At 40.4% G+C, this 21,242-nt stretch overlaps 1 protein-coding gene and 1 long non-coding RNA gene across 3 annotated transcripts in view; one reads left to right on the top strand and one right to left on the bottom strand.

The window, feature by feature from the left end:
- Positions 1-21,242, bottom strand: part of LOC142099587 (3',5'-cyclic-AMP phosphodiesterase 4D) — a 548,136-nt gene that overhangs the window by 428,250 nt on the left and 98,644 nt on the right. The window contains exon 1 of one of the 2 annotated variants that reach the window (XM_075183201.1): positions 6,387-7,495. The exons of the other annotated variant lie outside the window; for it this stretch is intronic. Within the exon in view, the coding sequence (XP_075039302.1) occupies positions 6,387-6,433 (47 nt within the window). The 5' untranslated portion in view covers positions 6,434-7,495. Of the gene's footprint in view, positions 1-6,386; positions 7,496-21,242 lie in introns of those variants that run through there. 2 annotated transcript variants of the gene reach the window in all.
- On the top strand, positions 15,016-17,405 carry LOC142109425 (uncharacterized). Its single transcript, XR_012680370.1, has 2 exons — positions 15,016-15,559; positions 16,708-17,405. It is a non-coding gene; the product is annotated as an uncharacterized LOC142109425 (long non-coding RNA).

Raw genomic sequence — 21,242 nt, 5'->3', positions numbered from 1 at the left:
TAATCTAGACACACACACACACTCACACACAGACACAGGAAGAGAGTTAGAGAGTCAGACAGAGAGGGAGACAGACAAACAGAGACTAGGGTCAATTTTTGATAGCAGCCAATTAACCTACCAGTATGTGTGAGTGTGGGAGGAAACCGGAGCACCCGGAGGAAACCCACGCAAACACAGGGAGAACATACAAACTCCACACAGATAAGGCCATGGTCGGGAATCGAACTCATGGCCACCTTTTGTACTGCAGCTAATACTGTAGCTCACGATATCTCTCACATTTCTTGTGTCACCAAGTTCTCACTTATTGAAGTATCTACGTTTGATGCCTGAAACAGATTTAAGGGTCAGAAAACTTCAAACCTACTCAAAGTAGAGTAAAAGTGAATTTATCCGGTTTACATCTTACAATCCAAGGTGCACGTCTGACAGTAACTAGACTGTTGTTACAATTCATTGCATTTCAGACAAAGGCCTGTTATAATTGAGTATAGTCTAAATAGATGTGACAATCAAACCTAATCAAATATTTCCTGCTATGCTCAACACAAGTCAAGAGTCAAGCAATAAACAAGGTTTAAATTATCAGAGGAATATGATATGTCCTGGTTTTATTTTGCCCAGTATCAAGTTCTAGTTTTCCTCTACTCATCAAATGTTATCCATCATTTATATTAGTATTTTCATCTCTCCTATTCTTTCCCTATCGCCTTATTGCCCTTTCATCATCTTCTCTTCCTTCCAACTCTGCTTTCCCTTTGATTGTCACGATAAAGCCAAAAATCAGAAATTAATTTCATCAAAATGGTTTTCCACAAAACACTGGCTTCCTTATAAACAACAGGGTTAATGGATATCGCTCAAGGAAAAGGAGAAGCTGTTTACTGTCAACTTAACTTGATTGTCCCTCATTTCAGTAACAGGGCCCAAAACAATCAACTCTTTGTTTTTTATTTCTCAATGAGAGTTCAAAGGATATTAAAATATTTGCTAAAACTCCTTGGGCCAGAAAGAACCACGTGGGTCGAACAAAGGTCAAGTTCATGGATGATGAGAATTATGATCAGCTCAAAGGAACACATCACCAAATACATGCTTGTGAAGAGCCTACAAAATTTTTATTCCATTAAAGTAATGGAATTTATGTGTCAGTCATTCACCAGGGAACCTATAGAAATAATGTATCTCTCTGAGGAATCAATGTAACAGCATCATGTTTTATAACTATATGTGCAGAAGATTATACAAGATTTAGTGGAATTAATGCTGTATCTGTGAGATGCTACAGAAGAAAATGATTAAATATTTTGGGGCAATGGACAGAAATGTTCTGGGACAAAAAAGGGCAATAAATTGTTTGTAAAACAGATTAACATGCCAGCACACCTATTTCAGAGAGTTCACAAAGTTGGCAAGTTTTGACAAAGAAGAGAAAAGAAGTTTTAAAAAACCATGTACATTTATGTTAAAATTGGCAGTTTCTGGGGAAAAGCCTTTCTGCTGAGAGATTGAAACATTCTTTTAGCCTTCACATAGGCTGCAGATACCGCCATAAATTATGAGTCTAATTCTGTATATCCTATTTTACTATGCAAAACTGTTTATAAATTTAATAGCCTTGTATGACAATTTATTTGTTACCAATATGCACTGTGACCAGCTAATGTCATATTAAATCAAAATTAGCAACATTCTGTGTTTGCTGTTCTAGAAGAAGTCACGTCTTCAATAGTCCGTCTTTATAACACTACGTATTTGTAAGGAATGTTTCATTGACCTTAACTTTTGATTAAATTGGGGTTTGATTCCATTTTAGTATAAGAGTAAATTAAGGCTTTTTAAAAGAGAGTTATCTCTTGAACCAAACCATAGTAGTGTTTGTTTTTTTTGGGGGGGTGTTAGTTATTTCTGAATAGACCATAACATTTAATTTTGAGTAACCCTCTCACACCCACATGTCACTAATTGTCATAATGCTACCTAAGCTGATCATATCTAGGTACATAGAAAAACAGACCTCCATAATAAACAAAGCTTTACCTCAATATCTTCAGTTCTAAGAAGCATTTGAAATGTTTACATTTAGATAAACTTGTATGTGAAGTAAAGTAATCTTCTAATGGTTTAATGGCACACATTACTCATGGAACGGATAAAAGCAATTGACAGGTAAAGTAGCACATAGAAGGTTCTACCCAACTCGCCCAACAGTTATATGCAGCGATTTATAATCCTGTGTTAACCCAAAAACATTTCTGCTGTGGTCTGGACTAGAGATTAGAAAATTTGCATCAACATTTCACATGGATCAAGTTAACTGGCTGAACAGGCTGTTTGCAATGTTTCGGCGATAAAATATTAAAGTTCCACTTTTGCACGTCCATTGAATGGGATGCCATTAAACTGCATTTGTAGATTTGTCGTTTGTGGAATATATAGATGAATAGAGCTGGGATGACAATGCTTAATTCATTCTGCAGTGTGGTGTGATTGAGGTGGGACTGGAACACTTAAGCCAATTTCCTCCTGCAACACATGTAAAATTCCATGGCCGAATAAGGAGAGTTCCTCAGTACAGTTTTCTCAAGTTTCACTCATCTCTTTTCTGCACTGCCAGCGCATGTACAGTGAGGCTCCGTTTGGTTTTCCATCTCTAGCATGGAAAGCCCAAACTGGGTCACACTGCGCAAATGCTGCCCCCCCTCAGAAGAGCAGATTACTGGCCTCTGGAGGATGGATCACCATAGTCGCCCTCAAAGGTTTACTATGGGGCTCTGTGATGAAGCAATGTACACTAACCTGCGATTATGAAGTTAGAGGGTTAAAAGATCAGTTCATGGTAAACAAACCATAAAACTTTTCATTTAATTAGGGAAATAGTAGAACACTGACCTTATGTAGCAACTTTCCACCTACATAGGAACTTCAATACACGAGGAATGCCAAAAAACAATACCAGAACACCTGCTCACAATGTAACCTGTTTCCTCACGCCCCACAAGCACATAGGCGCGGGTGATGATAGCCCCAAGCTCAGCGAATCAATGAAGACGTATGGTCAGTGTTCTGATTCAATAATGTACTTTTCTAGACAGAATTTCTTTAAAAAAAAATGTGAAAAGTACAAAACCAATCATTTGTCAGATGTCAAAATACTCTGATAAATAACAGCTGAATTTAAAAGACAGGTTGACAAAGAAACATAGAATTTGACGGCAGATAAGAACCACTTGGTCCATCTAGTATGCCCATTTATTAACATATGGTAACCTCAAACCCTATTTGATTCTTAGTTCCTTGTAAGGATACATGTCTAGGAGCCAGTGAAAAAAAAGCTATATTGTGTTAAGAGTATTTGGGATGAGTGCTCCGTAGTTACTCAATAATTCAAAGTACAAAGTCTACACATCCAGTGGTGTTATCTCTAAAGGGTCAGATTATACACCTCTCATGTGGAGTTATGCATCACCTACAAGTAATTCTGTAAAACCATTAATATTTATGGAGTATTTACATAATTACATCACAGTGTAGACAGCGACTACTGCAAGAAAAGGAAAAATGATTAGATTACTTTATGTTCATTAACCCCTTCAGTGCTAAGGACAAGTCCCACTAGTTCTTAGCACTGAAGGGGTTAGAAGTACCGAAAATACCACTTGCATTACCGGTTGGTGAAGTTTGGGAGAAGAGAGTAGCAATGCCATAAAAAAATCTGTAATGCAGGGATGGGGGAAGGGCACTAAAAGTACCCGATTTCCCCCATCCTGGCACCTACAGACTTAGGGGCACCCTCATTTTAAACGTGTGGCGTCCCCTTAGAAGTTATTGTCTTGGAACCATGTATGATCACCAGACAATAACATCCTACATTACAGAAATCATTAAGAAGTCCATGGATGGGGAGGAACTCTTCCAACCTGGCTTCAATAATCCAGGGGGATTGAAAGAAAGGAGTCCTTTCAAATGATGTGGTTCCTTAGTAGTTACTGCCTGGTGAACACCCTAAACTACAGAAAGTCCAGAGATGGGGGAGGGAGTTATAATGCCAAGATGTCCCCCAGCCTGGCTTTACTAAACTGCAACCTACCCATTTTATGTGGCAGGTTTTTTAGTTTTCAAAGTGGTAGCCATGTTTTTTATTCACACACATTTTATGCCTTTCAAGACTAGCAAAAATGTCATTATCATTGTTAAGTGCAGATTTTATTATGAAAACCTAAGTCTAGAATCCTGTTATTTTATGTTTTGTAAAGGTGGATTGATGCCAAAACAAGAATCATAGAGTATTTATTGGTGGTGTTTAGCAAAAAAATACACACATTTGCTTTTATTTCACTGTATTGCAAATTTTGATATAAAAAATATTTTTTTTGGACTATTTTGAGTAGATTGTTGTTGCCGTATGAGGAGATATAATTGAACTAATGATAGTTTCTCAAAATCCTAAGTTTTCTGAAAAACTAAGGTACAATTTGTGTGGTACTGCATAACCAAACTACTGACACTGATGGTAGGATGCACCCAAAAACTGCCAAAAAGGCTCAGCAGCGGGGGGTGAAAAGCCTGATTCGTGAAGAGGGTAAAATAAACCTGAAATATGAAATAGTTTGGTCTTTGCTTTGATTAACTTAAATGGCCCAGTTTTTCTTAGAGGGAAATATACCACTGGTTTGTTTAGACATTTGATACCACTTCTCGTCTATGGGACATATTCAATTGGCCGCGTTACTTTTGACAGTCGGCGCACCAATACTGTTAACACGATAATTCTAACCCGGATCGCTGCTCACGGCTCCATTAGCCTCGAACAGAAATCAGCGTTAAACATTACCGTACTATCGGTATTGGTGCGCCAGTCGCGTTACTTTTGACAGTAACACGGCCAACTGAATCTGCCCCTTTGGGTCATCTTTGCTTCAAATCATCTCCAAATCATGTCCTTGCCAATGGTCATCCTCTTTACAACTGACCTACTATAGAGTACCACCTCTTATGGTTTGCATGTAATTCTCAGTGAGTGTTCAGATTTCTTGGTTCGATAATGTAAAATTCAATATAATGGCCAACGGCCATATGTTTTTGTGGAATATACTGGTCTATTTATTAAAGGGCAAAAAATCCTGAGCAATCCTGAGCAAAAACAGGTGTATTTTTGTAACAATCAATCATTTTAAATATATATATATATATATATATATATATATATATATATATATATATATTATATTTACTATATATTTACTATAATATTTACTATATTATTATATATTTAATTATGTATATATTTGCTAAGCCAAGTCTGAGCTCTCAGTGCACAGCACATGCATGAATGGGCTAGATGGTTCACGCCTGCGCATATCTCATGAGAATGGCCCAGCTAAGCGGCAGATTAACTCTTACCGCACCTGGCCAGTATCGCCATTACAGCTGACTACCGCTCCATTGTCTCAGTGAGATTTGAATGGTAAATTGCGCCAACAGTTGATTTTCTATCTCCACGATAAGTGGAAATGAAAATCAGTCTGATTACCCCATTTTTAGAAGTAGGCCAAGTAGCACTTTTTCCACCTACAGCGCTCTGTGTCCGAGAAGTATAGATATACTAAATGCTGACACTTATCATTATAGTGCGACCTTTATATTTTTAATTGAGAAATATCCAATTTTTTCCCCACTCTGTGAGATATAAAACTTTATCTCTCCAGAAATTGTGCCTATGTACCCCTTGTTACTGACCCACTGCTTTGATAATTAACCAAAGTTTGTAAAAGTGACTGTAGACTGCAAATCTTAAGATGGCAAAGAGTTTAATGACATTTAATTGCAAATCCAATGTAGCATTTATATTTTTGCATATTGCCACACCATAATATCTACACACTGTAGAAATTTCTACAAACAGTGTATGGCTAGACATTATAGTAAAATAATGAAAAACATTACATACACTACATATAAAACATAAAACATGAATTGCATTGAACTATGTAACCAAATTCATCTAATGCTAACTATGGCTCAGGCATTCAGCTATGTTACCCCCGGATCCCAAATCAGTCAGAATGGCCTGTTTTATCTGATCTGTAAATAACATTGCAGTGAGACATCTCCAATACCTGGCATTATCACACATTAATACCATTACAAGTCAGATTAGTTATAATTTACACTTTTCCATTTTCAGTTTTGCACACATATATTTTTCTCTAATCATGCATTCTTTGGTCTTGTGAAGGTTAAAAGCAGCAGGTCAACATTTGAGGGTTAAAGGCTTCCACTCAATCAGTGTAACACACCAGTAATTCAGGACCTGACATTTTATTTACAAAGCACAGGCATTTTTTTTATGTGACCAGTTGAAGGTTATATTGACTGCTTACCATATCCAAGAATGTCTCCGAAATGGAAAATTATTGACGTGCATCATTTTCACAAGGTCTGCTACATTAACTTCCCAGCTGTTCTTTTTTCCTTCGCAATTTCAATAGATTTAATCCAAAATTTAACAGCAACGCTGCCGGAGTCATAGGTTATTGCCAGTAATATATTCCATGAACACAGCAATGTCCAGGAGGTGAAAAACAAATTATCACAGTGTTTCATAGGCATCTGTCCATCCATTTATGCCACAATGCTTAGTTAAAAGGACATAAAAAGGCAGCCAAAAATAATAATAGTACAAAAAATTAAATTAAAAAAATATGGAAAAAAGTTAGTTAACTGAAGGTCAGGCATTAATGCCTTGTGTGGTAGTAGGCAACCCTGTATTGCACCAAATGGTTAGTCACGTCAAGGTTTTGGGCTAACCAAGCCTCGGAGGAGTTACCAAAAAGATGTACAACTTGAAATTGCTCTGCCATAATGCCGGGCGAATCTTCTCCCCTCTTCTTTGTAATATCCAAGCTCATTTGTGCCCATGTAAACTCTGTTTTTCCTTGAAAGGTGCAATAAGGCAATCATGCCATTAATAGCTGGTGCTGCTTGAACCTTGATCCTAGTAAAATTGTAGCTTCTTCTTAAAGATCCAGGTTCACATAGTGCTAGTCTTGCCTGGTGCTGTCATGTGTCAATTCATGTATGACACTGGACCTTATAAAAGGCTGGCTACTCCCTCTGCAATAAAATGACTAAACTATTGATCTTGTTTGATGCTTACGATCATTTGCATATCTCAGAGCCATATTAACGCCTTCTGATAAAACTGCAAGCTGGAAAAGAAAATCATAGGTGTCAGTCACATGCCAATGTTAAAATCCCATTCATGCTGTCTTGCTGCTTACTGGTAGAAGTCATTGCACTTGAGACTCTGACTCTTCTCAGTGCTCAAGAAATGCAGCTTGTAAATTGTTAGCGGTTAGAAGTTGCTGTTTTCATCCAACACGACAGGCAGAGCGTCTCCTTGTTAGTTGTACTGTATCCTTTCTTCATTGCAGCTCAGGACTCTTGCAGACTCTATGGCACTGTACTCTTGCTCTGCAGCAGAATAGGCTCCAGCCTGCAGTGAAAGCTGCCTGACAGAGGATGAGCTAGCATCAAGGGGGCCCTCTAGGTGGGTTCTCTGCACACAGAATATCCCAGTGTCCACTTCAAGGAGGGACAAACTGTGTCTTAAATAAAACCTCCTAGGTGAGCAGTATGAACATTTCTGCGCATGAAAAAATAGGAGACTATTTGCTTCTATCATTTGTCTACTAATCTGCTTCGAATATGAAAATGCACATCATTATGCATCTTATTTTAATCTGAACTTTTCCTATTTCCCCTCCTGCCCAAACAATCATAGCTTAATTTTACTTATAGAATTCTCAGAGTTTTAAAACTTCCTGCAAATATTGTGCCCAGATAAAAGATACATTATTGACTAGATGCAATTTAGAATGATACATCTACAAATAAATCTAGAATGATGGGCTATTCAATTGCCTTATTATATGTATGAAGGGACATACAGGACACTTCTGGCTCTGGTCTTATGATACCACTATGCCCTTTTGAGGAACATGCCCGCAGAGGTCACGCTCGTTGCATCTATTTTGTGGCCATATGGTCCAAGCAAGACGGGTAAACATATTAATGTTAGGCTGAAGTAAAAGGATGAACATAGTATTAGAAGGGTTACCAAAAATAAAAACCTACAAGTCTATTTACTTGTTTACATAATAGCTCCACCAAGCATTGAAGCCACAAACTAATTGGCACCCTGCCATATGGCACCTCCACCATCTTCATGGTGTGGCAGCACAATCCCTACTATTCCCACTATCTATGCAAGATCCATCTGCAACAAACTTGCATCCACACACAACCTATTCCTCTCACATTCCTTGAGTCACTTTGCCATTACTTAAACTTGTCTCTCAACCTCTTCCACTTTAAGGGGAGTCTCTCTTTCACGCTTGAGCAAACAGGAGGTGGGGCAGATCTTACCTCCCCTAGCTGCACCATCCCAGTCTTCCCCCAAGAACTCTCCCTCTCCTTCTTCTATGTCAGTACCCTCTGTCCCTTCCTTTCACCTCTGCATTGCTGTCTTTAATCACCTCTCCGACCCCAGTTTCTACGTTTCTTGACAACTTTGCTACCTGACTTTCTCACATTCTCTCTCCTGCTCTACCAACATTTATTATAGGCTTAGTTTTAATATCCTGATCAATAATCCTATTGGCATTGCCTCTTTCAACTCAATCACCATAACGTCATTTCCTTCGCCCTCACCATGCCTGCAGCCGCCCCCCCCACTTGCACATAAAATCAACATAGTGACACAAACGCCTTTGACCCTAGCCTCTACTTATCATTTGAACCACTGTCCTTCTTCCATGATGCAAAAGTCTCTTACAACAACCCTATATGAGGCCACAACACATTGTCTCCACATTGTCACATTGCGATCCAAAGCCCAACCCTGACACTCCAAACTAATCAGCCACATGTGAACATGCTCCTGTGCAGCTGAGAGCCAATGGAGAAAATCTTGCTCCACTGTTGACTTTCTCCACTTCTTCCCTGACGGCTCCCACCTCCGTCATCAACTTCAGAGGCAAACCATTCATCAAGAAATCCCATGTTGCCAGATCAAGCATCCCACACCCACTGTATCCTCCCTATTCACTCTCAGTTCTTTCTCTCCTGTTACAGAGGTATTCACACTCATTCTCTTCACACTCTGCTCTTCCTCATCAATCCCATTTGTTCCCAAGTCCTCCACTACCTCCACCACAAATCCATCTCTCAAACATTACCTCGCTCTCCAACTGTCACCCTATTTCTCTATTCCTCTTTGCTTACAAACTACTTGAGCGGCTTGTATACAACCGCCAGCTCTACTTTCTTTCCCCCTGCAACCGGACTTCCGTCATTTATACTTTGCTTTCTACTTCTCTAAATGCTCCTTCAGTGTCTGTATTTCTGGCACATCCTCCACTCCTATGAGTTGGGGTCCATCACGGCTCTGTTATTGGCCCTCTGCATTTCTCTTTTTATAGGTATTCTCTCTGTGAACTAGCATGTTCCTATGGGCGTTACTACCACCTCTATGGAGAGCATACACAAATCTCTCTCTCCTTCCCTGACATCTCTCCTTCTTATTTCATCCCAGCTACGTCTCTGACATCTATACTTGGATTTGTCTCAATGCTACCTAAAGCTCAACATGTTCAAAACAGAGCTCTTCATATTTCCTCCTTCTCAGTGTCTCTAACATCTCCTTCTAGTCTTCCTCATGGGTGACATTAACCTCTCCTCAGTTCCTTTAGGTCGCTGCCTTAGTATTCTTGTCAACTCCACGGTCAGCTTTACTTCACATATCCAGTCCCTTGTGGTGTCATGTCACCTCTTCCTTCAAAACAATGAATATACCCTTTTCTAACTCTGGTCATTACGAAAACCCTTATCCATGCTCTCTTAATCTCACATCATAACTAGTGCAACCTCCTGTTATCTGGTCTTTCTCTTACCTGTCTTTAACATCTAAAATTCACTACAACTGCTAAAACAAGAATAATGTTCATCTCCTGCCTCTCCACATCCACTTCACAACAAACTACAAATCTTAAAATTTGCTCCATATTACCTCTAGAATTCAATTAAAAAGTCCTTACTAACTCCTTCCCTTCATACATCACAAACCTCGTTACAAGATGCTACCCCTCCTGCACTTTTAGTTTTACATCTAATCTGCATGTTGTTTCCCCTCTGATAACTACCTCTCACTCCTGCCTCCAAAAAGGAGTTGCATTACATGGACTGACTGTCACATGTAAGGCTAAGCAGCCCCCACCCCAGCCAGTTGGATGTTTTAAAATTAATTATTTTTTTTTAATAGGGTGGAAGGAGGAAGGTGACAGCTGCCAGCAGCTCTCAATCCCCGTGGAGTGTGTGACATCACAAACAGTCCGAGGAGCTCTAAATATCACAAAATTTGGTAATCTTGCTACATTTAGTGCTTCCTTGCTCGACTGTACCAGCAGCACATCTTAGGTATGTATGCTGGTCTGGAGGTTGTTATGATGTGTCTGAGGAAGTTGTGTGTTTGATGTATCTAGGGGGATGCTATGATGTGTCTGGGGGGGGGCGGTCTGTGATGTGTCTAGGGGGTTGAGATGTAGCTGGGGGGGCAGGGGTTTGAGATGTGGCTGGGGAGGTCATGATGTGTCTGAAGGGAGTCTGTGATGTGCCTGATGGGGTTGTGATGTGTCTGAGAGGATTGTGATGTGGCTGGGGCGGTTGTAATATGGCTGAGGGAGTTGTGATGTGGCTGAGGGAGTTGTAATGTGGCTGAGGGAGTTGTGATGTGGCTCGGGGCTTGTGATGTGGCTTGGCAGTGGTGTGATATGGCTGAACAGTGGCGCAATAAAGGTAATGTTTTATTATAATGTATATATTATATACTGTGTGATCTGTGTTATGTACTGTGTTCACTTTGCTCGATTTTCAAAATTTCATGTACCCATTTTTCCAAACAGGTCCCAACATTCCAAGATACATACAGGAATCCATTACCAGGTAGTGAAAGCTGCAATAACAGGTAGGTGAGAGCAACACTTTTTTAATACATAATATGTCATGTTTAAAGCAACACAGCCATGGCCCATGTTGACCATTTGGCAGAGCCGCCCCTTTAACGTCTCCTCTATGGTGGGGAAGCCTGAAAAAGTTGCTCTACTGAGGCCCCAAATTACTCTTGGCTGCCATGAATGCAGGGACCAACCTAAGTCTCTTTTACTTGGTGGCTGTCCCCTCCCCCAGGACCAGCCACCTTCCGTCATTGCCTGCGGATCCTTCCAATCCGTCCCCCTCCCTCCCTTGCCCTATGTGTGGCCTCCGAGAGACCCAGTGTCACATGGGACGTGCACCACGTCACAGGTGCCATCCCATGTGTGAAGAGTAGCAAGGCCATACATACGCGGTTGGAACAAGGTAAGTGAGGAAGGGGGTATGTTAATGTTGGTAAGTGTGTGTGTGTGCGTGTCTGTGTGTGTGTGTGGGGATATGTTAATATAATATGTGTCTGGTGGGGGAAAATGTGTTAATATAATGTGTGTGTGTGGGGGTATGTTAATATAATGTGTGTGGGGTATGTTAATATAATGTGTGTGTGGTGGGTATGTTAATATAATGTGTGTGGGGGGTATGTTAATATAATGTGTGTGTGTGGGGGTATGTTAATATAATGTGTGTGTGGGGGTATGTTAATATAATGTGTGTGGGGGGTATGGTAATATAATGTGTGTGGGGGGTATGGTAATATAATGTGTGTGTGGGGGGTATGTTAATATAATGTGTGTGTGGTGGGTATGTCAATATAATGTGTGTGGGGGGTATGTTAATACAATGTGTGTGTGTGGGGTAAGTTAATATGGTGTGGGAGGTAGGCTATTTCATGATAGAGTGCAGGTGGGGCCAAATTATTTAATGGTTGCTATTTTATTTGCGGGGTGATGGTGGAGCAAATTAATTTATTGCTGGGTCTATTTAATTTAACAATGGTACCTATCAATTTAAGATAGGGTGATTGGACCTTTTAATTTAATGCTTGAGTGGTTTGGGTTAGTATTTGAATATGGGGTTGAGTTTATGGAGGAGGGCTATTTATTAATTGTGAATATGAATTATTTATTGCTAGGGATGGTTGTGGGAAATGGTTGTATTTATTAAACATAAATGCTATTTAATAGTTACTTGGCATATAGTTTCAGGATTTGTTGAGCAGGGAAATTGGACGATAGCTAGCACAGGTATGGGCATCTTTACCTTTTTTGTGGATCAGGGTTATCCGAGCCTCTAAGGATTCTTTGGGCCAAAAGACACCCTTCAGAATGGAGTTAAAGAGGGTGGAGAGAAGAGGGGTCAAGAGAGCTGCAAACCTTTTATAATAGACTGCCGAAACCCCTTCGGGACCAGGTGCCTTGCTGGCTTTTTGAGCCTTAAAAACTTGCTCCACCTCCTCTAAGGTGATGGGTTCACTAAGACAGTCAGCAGCCTGGGGACTCAGCTTAGGAAGACTGGGGTCCATAAGAAAGTTCTCTATGCATTCCACCTGTTTCTGGTGGGCGAGGGCATTGGGGGGTTGAGGGAGATTGTACAATTTGAAATAATACTTTTGAAATTCAGAGCGGATTAATTTTGGGTCATAGACCAGAACCCCCGAGGAGTCCCTGATAGCCAGGAGATTATGGGCCTAGATTCTGGTCCGCAGCCGAGTGGCATAGAGTTTATTCGCCATGTTGCCATTTTCATAAAAACGCTGCTTCAGCCATTTCAGCTTGTTGGCCACTTGGTGGGAGAGCAGAAGGTTGAGTTCGCACCTTATGCAGATCTGTTTAAAAATGGCAGGGTCTGGGTTGGATTTATGTTGCTCCTCTAGCTGCTGGAGGGAAGTAGTGAGGCGTATAGTTTTAGCAAGTCTCTCCCTCATGGCGCTCGCAGCCAGGGCCAGTAGATGACATCTCATGGCAGCCTTATGAGCATTCCAAAGGGGTCGTGGGTGGAATGTCAGGGGAATAATTTGTTTCAATATATTTGGACAAGAAGGATTTGAGGTGGGCTCCTGTGTTGCGGTCGTGGAGGAGAGATTCATTAAGTCTCCAGGAGAAGAAGGAGGGGCGTAAAGCTAAGGAGGAAAGGCCAGATGAAACCGGGGAATGGTCTGACCACGTGATTGAATGAATATTAGAGTTAATGAGTTTAAGTGTTAGGTCATGGCTGAGCAGGATCATGTTCATTCGAGAATATGTATTTATACGGGAGAAAAAAAAATAATCTCGTTCCAAAGGGTCACAGACCCACCATGTATATTACATGTTGTGCAGCTTCAAGAAATGTTGTAAGGCTCTAGAGTTCCTCCTATCCCTCCTGTTGGGGAGAGCGGATTGAAGTCTCCTCCCACTATCAGCCCCCCTTACGGGCTTGAGACAGTATAGCCTACCTGTTGCTATGTGTATCTAGAAGATGAAAAATGAGGTTGAGAGAAAAAAGGATTGCAACCCCATGTCTCTTCTGGGTAGAGTCACATGCGTGATAGGTGAGAGGGAATCATTTGGATGGTTCCTGGTGGAGGTGTTTGATAAAGTGAGTTTCCTGGAGGAAGACTAGATCACCTTTAAGGGCCTGTAGGGAAGCGTTAAGTTTGACCCTTTTTTGGGGGAGAGTTGAGTCCCTTGACATTAAGGAAATCAGGCAGAGAGTCATGAGAAAGTCAGTGGTGGGGGATCAGGAAAGAGAGATAGGGGCAGCAAAATATGGTTCTGGCTAGTTAAGGGAGTGGAAAAACAGGGTGACCAGGAGAAGGGAGGCATGGCATGGCATTTATTATCATTATTGTGGGGGTGTCAGCACCACCCCTTTACAGCTGCGGGTAGTCCCTCAACCCTTCAGTGTGAGATTCATTTCAGCGCCAAAGGTTTATCTAGTGTGAGGAGTAGAGGGAGTGTTGGGAAGGCAAGGGAGAGAGGTCAGTTGTGGTGCTAGACACCCGTCCACAGTGCTGGTGGGGAGAGAGGAATGATACATGTTTAATCTTTATCAGACGAATGACTAAAGTTGGAACCAAGAACACATTAGTGCTTGCAGTTCACATTAAAAAACATCTTAAGATACTTTATTATATTAAAATAAAATATTTAATTTTAAAGCAAATGACAAACATGCGAAATTTCTTTGGTGACCGTTGTGCTTTGAACCATGAACAGAGCAGTGCTTGCAGTTCTCATTAAAGATCATAGTTGCCAATCTTTAACGATTGGCCTCCGGGAGTCTCGGTGTAGAGGTGGGTGTGAGGGGGCGGGGCTCAGTGAATCGCGTCATTTTGGCCCTGCCCCCTGTGACGTACGCGTCATTTTAACACGGGGCGGGCCAAAATGATGATGATCATGGAGGCTTCAAATCTGCCCACTTCCTAGTGAATGATAATGCAGTGAATGCAGGATAATTGTCAGCTCTCCCGGGAGCCCGGGAGACCTACCCTGAATTCAGGAGTCTCCTAGGCATTCCGGGAGAGTTGGCAAGTATGTTAAAGATAAGTTAATATGCTTTTTATTAGTTAAAATAAAAAATATTTAAAAGCACTCATATTAACCATCAATTATGAATCATTTAAAACATGAATGGTGAATGTACATTGCAAATTTTAAACTGCAAGTTCAAAACGGGTTCTATACACATCATTCAGCAGATATGTACGGGGCCCTCGAAAATTATGATATTCAAATTTGACATTTTCAAGCATCCTTAATCACCGATTGTCTCTTTGAAGAGCTGCCGGGGATTAAGGAAGTTTCCATTGTAATGGGAATATTCATATTTATTTAAGTAAAAATTTAATTATCTACAAATCAGCTATACTATTATATTATATATTTAATTATTATTATTATTATTATTATTATTACAGCATATCATTACAGTTGGAAAGTGGAAAGAACTATTAGAGAAAATATAGGAGCCACAATATAATAAAACATAAAAAAACAAGAAACAAAAAAAACAAAAACTTTAAAGTTTAGCTCTGTGTATTTAGCATCAAGTCAGAAGCAGATTAGTTGTGTTCCCCAAACACAGTCCTCAAGCTCTCTGAATACACAAGCAGACATTGTCTGCGGCTCAGTGGCGGAGATTCATCACAGGACTGTTCAAATTTGTGAGATCACTGGGAGCTGTTTCCTATCATGTGACGCACGCAGTCACACTCAAAATCAAAAAAGAAAAAAAAACATAACAGAATTCAGTAGAAAGAATTAAGCTTTAAGGAGCAAAGAGTAAGTATAACAGTACAGAGCTTGTTGGGGGAACCTCACCAGAAACTATGTGCAAAGAACAGGAAATACTTCAATCGCCTTGTCAGCAGATCTTTCTCAAATGAAATATGGCTAAATAAAAGATGTGACAAGTCATCAGGAATAACAGCAGCAGGATCTGGACTGCCGTCAGTTCAAGACTCTGCTTCTCAATGTATGTTCTTTTCTTTATTCCAGTAGGGAGTTTTCATTAGGATCTTGCCTGGACAAAAACATCCCACTCGGCTGGATGAAAGGAAGAAATACGGAATAGTCCTGGAAAGGTAAATAAATATAAAAATGTCACGAGTTTGCTTAGACTGATGACTACTTGCTGGTATTGACACAGCTAAACTTGGAAGCGCAGAGTCTAACGCGCCTCTGGTCTTCGCCAAGGGAGTTTAGGCTTTGCTGCAAGAGGCACGCAGGTCACGGTTCTCTAAGTTAGCAACCATTGAAGTAGCAGGTGAAAAGGCGTAGCCGTACTGTCCAAAATCAAGCCGTGAGGGATACAAAGTACAAGGGGTTAACACAAAAGAGTAGTCAGGAAGCCAGGGGTCAAACCAGGAGTTATAATGCAGTCCAAGGGAGAATACAAGATCAGGGTCAGGTGAAGCCAAGTCAGGAGTCAGGAGGTCAGCCAGGAAGCAGGAACAGAATCTGCAGCGCTGGAGCATAAGGGGACCTTGATACTCTGGCATCCTAGTGGTGTCAGAGCCTACATTATATATAGTAAGCAGGGCCCTGATTGGTCGGAGGCAGATTCGGTGGTGAGAGAGCAGCTTACCGATGATAAAGGATCTAATAGTGTCCCGTTGCTTAGCAACGTAAACATGGGCAAACTGCGCATGCGCCCGCAGGATGGTGGGAACGGCACCTGACAATAAACAGTATAGAGGTTTCTGGCTGTAAACTAGCATTACTATACTTTCCGTCCTCTAAAGAATTATAGCCACAAAGGTGAATTAGGTGGTGAAACGCGAGGTGTAGCAATTAAAACATCTTTATAAATCATAAGCACTGTTTTCATATTGTATGGATTTACTAATTGGCGTGCAGATTGGCCACGGTATATGGCCTGGGGTTACTGGTTTTTACACGACAATTGTATCTAGGGATGTTTGGGCTGTATCCTTATTCCAGATCCCACTACGTATAATACATCACACGAAAAGAGGTCTGAAAAAAGAAACCATTGTTTCAATGACCCCATACCCACTTGCTGTGTTACAGGAGTGTGGTAGTATTCTGAAAGCTGCCTGCTCAGCTCATTTGGGCTTACCGCAAGTGAAGCATTGGCGAAGCCCAGGCAATCTTCAATGACTCTAAGAATACAAGTATAAAAACGCATATAACAGATGCATGTCAAATGCAATTTTATTGACAAGTACGTTTTACTGTAAGTTGTACATGCATATTTTTTAATGTACAGATGCTCCCTGGAATCCTGGCTGAAAGCAATGACCTACATGAATCATTCATCAACATCATCATCATCATCATCCATCATACTTTATCACCACCAGGACTCCCTGAGAAGTATTGGGGAACCACAAGTGCCAGTGGGTTTAAGAGCATAATGAGAAGTGGTTCCTGTGATAAACTTACTCTGGTCAGTAGGCAAAAGAAGAACTGGGTGTATTTTGGGGGAATGAACCAAAGTCTATCACCAGAATGTAGTATTCTGTTTAATAAATATAGGTCCCCTAATTGAGTCCTGCTATGGGGAGTAGTTTGTCCCAGATTCAATTGCTGTATTTGACACGGCAGATAGCAATAGCTGCATTGGCGTATAGAGTTCAATGCAAAGTCTTGTGATTTGACTACAGGTTGAAAGAACATTGGATCACAAAAGAACACGATTGGAACCTCGACCCTTTTTGGTGGTTTAATATCATTTGTTCATGGGAAAGAAGCTTGATGTGCTTGTTACTGATGACTTAGAAAGGAATGAAATTATGTTATTGATTGGGAGCAACCATGCTGACAAATCTCATACATTTAGTTTAGTTTTGGTTCCCCTTTAACACATCCCCTAGTCTGTTAGGTGTGTATTAGTAAAAGGCTTTGTTTTACAGGCTTAGATGAAAAGGTGACAATAAATAAAAGGATTTATTTGTTGTTTTTTAACTTTCTGTAAGGTTATTCGAGAAAGAAAAAAAAGTATAGTGACAATCCTGGGATAAAATTGAACCATATCATGCGTGAGGAGGGAGGGGAGAGATAACAATCTATAACGACGCCAGGAATTGGTCATTGTAGTACCCTAGCATGTAGATAATGCATCACATGGTTTACTCGTGTAAGAAATCCTGCTCAGAATCTGAATTCAATAAGTAAGGATCTGTGAACTATGACAATGGTTCATCTGTAGAGCATTCAACACTGTACTAGAAGCGGCAAAGGTGATTTCTATAAATCAGAAACAAAACAAAGAGAGAAGAAAACAGTTACTGCTAATTCTATATTGTTGCACTGACCCAGCTCGTCTCAATAAACTACCCAAAGAAACAATACAGCAAAAATAAAGAGTTGGAGGACAGTCAAAAACTGCGACGGAGCACATGAAATCGCGACCTTTGGGACAGTAAACATGTTGTATTTGTGTGCTAGACCGTGGGGATCATGGCCAATTCTGAATTATTTTTATAATGCCACACATTCTCTTTCCAGCTGTCATAACAGAGCGTGCCACTCTGTAATACGATTCACACGATCCGCTGGCTGCCAGAGTTTTTCACGTCTATCACACGAGAGGGTGGCTGAAATCTTTTAACACCGATTACCCCGGCTACGGACGGATCTGGATTAATTAAAATAACATACTAGAAGATACAACTTTTTCTGATTACTGACTATCATTAGTCTAGGCATTGTGAGTGCATATACCCCATATGTTCATGCCTCTCTATCAGTCATCCACGACTCCATTATTTGTGCTAGAAAAATAGCTGATTGGTAAAAGCCAAAGAGCAGAAAATAAGAAATGTCGATAAAAAAACAAAACCAACAGTATCGCCCTAGGCAAATGCCTCATTGGTCTATGTGGCCTACCTATATGGTAATAAGGTCGCACGGTCTGCTAATTGCTATTGCTGGAGTGAGGAATCCATCGCCACTATAGGAACCCAGAGCAAAAAATACAGTCACTCTTCACTACAAACACTTCCAAGTTTGGGAACCACTGCCAATAACCATCCATGAAGTGATGGGAGAACAGTTTCTACAGCAGCCTGCACTGTATTAGGTCTATAACCCTATCATAGTCTGGATTCTAAATGTAAATACTTGACAAATGTTTTATCAATTATGATTCAAATAGCTTTTAATTAAAATTATCTTGGTTCAATAGACTGGCTCTTAACAAAGGAAATAGGAGAGGTCTCAAAATGTAATCATCATCATCATCATTTATTTATATAGCGCCAGCAAATTCCGTAGCCCTTTACAATTGGGAACAAACATTAATAAAACAATACTGGGTAATACATACAGACAGAGAGGTAAGAGAACCTTGCTCGCAAGCTTACAATCTATGGGACAAATGGGGTCCAAAGTTAAATTCTACACCCAGAAAACATTATATTCCATTCTGTGTTACAAACTAGAAAAAAACAACTTTATTTGGGAGGGTAAAAAAAACAAAAAGAAAGAACTAATCTTGAATGTAACTCGACACAAATAAAAGTTACAGATCCTACTGAGAAAGTGACTCTTTAATCACTTTGTATCCCTTGATGAATGACCTACTTCAAAAAAGCACAGTAGACAAAAAAGATGAAAGATGTGAACACAAAAATTAGGGGGAAAAAAAGATACAAGTTTTACATTAGCAATGGAAAGATTGATTTTATATGTGCTTTAAATAGGATACATTTTGCATCATTAAATATTAAAAAGTAGTTTGCTATACATAGAAATTGAAGAGCTGCAAATACGGCTATGCTGACAGATCATAGGAAGCTAGTACTTCTATTCGGTCATCATTTGGCTTCTATATTATTCCAAGGTTCCGTAACACTTATTCTCGGGTGAAACGTGGACTTGTACACTTGATGAACAATAAAGCTCTAGGACCTTGAATATTCTCTTTCCTGGTGCCCACAAAAAGTAAGTAGTATGCAATCACGGCAAAAGGTAATTGCACACTATCCGTCCTTCAGTTCTCTGTTGTTTGAAACAATGATGCTCATCTACTGCATATATTTTTCCCCATGGAGTCTGAGAGAATCTCACAGAACAATCACAACACTCAATTACTTTTCCACCAGCTCTAAATTTGTTGTGCTATTCCTGAGCTGTTAATCTACTACTGAACGCTCCACGAGCTGTTAATCTTTTCCAGGGGAGCCAAGTTTTTTTGTCACCCCACAACAGTCTTGAGACTATTACCATGGATTCAATGTCATGTTTAATGTTTATGTAAAACCGCTTAATGCGACATGATTGATATGCGAGACCCCTGGCGTGTTTTACTACAATACACGTGTAAACCAGAATTACAATAAAGAATGGGGAATGACAAGAAGCCTTTTTTGTTTTATTCTACTCAAAGCCCCTCTTAGCATTTTGAGAGAGCTCCAGTAATCCAGGGTGAGAATCTAAAATAATAAAACACTATGGGGCATATTCAATTGTTAGAATATCCCGCCGCGTAAAAACTACTACCCTTATTACGGTAATAGTAAGCCGGATTTCAGCTCGCGGCTCAGGGAACTACCATAATAAAAAAATTTACGCGCACTATTACCGTAATAACGGTAATACTGCGCGCGCCGCAAGATTTTTGGCGTTTCCACCGACAATTGAATATGCCCCTATGGGTCATTTCAGTATTTGTCATTTTTGAAACCAGACTATGACTGTTGTAACGGTCATGTTAGTCCAGGTTAACATTGCTTGTGTGGCAAAAGACTGCCACGCTTCAGGGGCCCCATGCCAGGCCTCTCATGCCAAAAAAAAATGATGGGAATTTTGCGACATAAAATACTAATACAAACAATGGTTGAACTCCAAGTGAAAATGACCCCGCAATGATACAATAGTCTCTATTGAATCATCGTCATCATTAGCTATTTATACAGTAGCACTAATTCCGCAGCGCTGTACAGAAAACACACTCACATCAGTCCCTGCCCCAATGGAGCTTACAATCTAAATTTCCAAACATATACACAGAGAAATAAGGGTCAATTTAATAGGAGCCAATTAACCTACCAGTATGTTTTTGGAGTGTGGAAGGAAACCGGAGTACCTGGAGGAAACCCACGCAAACACGGGGAGAACATACAAACTCCTCACAGATAAGGCCATGGGTGGGAATTGAACTCATGACCCCAGTGCTGTAAGGCAGAAGTGCCAACCACTAAGCAACCGTGCCGCCCATAGCGAATGCTCTCTTTCTTATAACAACTGAATTAAAAGATGAATTACAGTATTGTGTAAACCAATATTAATTTGTAAAAACGGAGGTCGCTAACTCATAGTTTGCATTGTGGCCCAAGCCACCAGCCCTAGTCAAAGGCGCCAGATTACCAACCCTTTGTGACCTTCCTGATTACCATAAAGATGACAATGGTTGCTAGTGCGCACTCAACCAATCGCAATGCACACTGGATGATGTAATTGGCAGTATTAAAAACAGGAGGGCCAAGCAGATATGCTCAACCTACCAGCAGACAGACCCACTCACACACACGGTAGAACAATCAGAAGGAACAGGGGAGCAATAATGTGGAGTCAGGACCAGATATATTCTGTGCCACCCCCACCCCCCCCCCCCCCCCCTGGCTACTTTGTATGGACCCACCCATAACATACATACAGCTCCCTAGCCCCAACAATGTTCCACAATCATATAAGATTAATTAAAATTATATATATATATATATATATATATATATATAAATCATGCTGAATTACAAACCAATGCCACACTAGTTCCTCCATAGGCCCAGACCTAAGTGG

The sequence above is a fragment of the Mixophyes fleayi genome, chromosome 1, assembly GCF_038048845.1.
Source record: "Mixophyes fleayi isolate aMixFle1 chromosome 1, aMixFle1.hap1, whole genome shotgun sequence".
Classification (NCBI taxonomy): domain Eukaryota; kingdom Metazoa; phylum Chordata; class Amphibia; order Anura; family Limnodynastidae; genus Mixophyes; species Mixophyes fleayi.
Note: the sequence above shows the minus strand (reverse complement) of the source record. Positions and strands in the feature narration are given on the sequence as shown.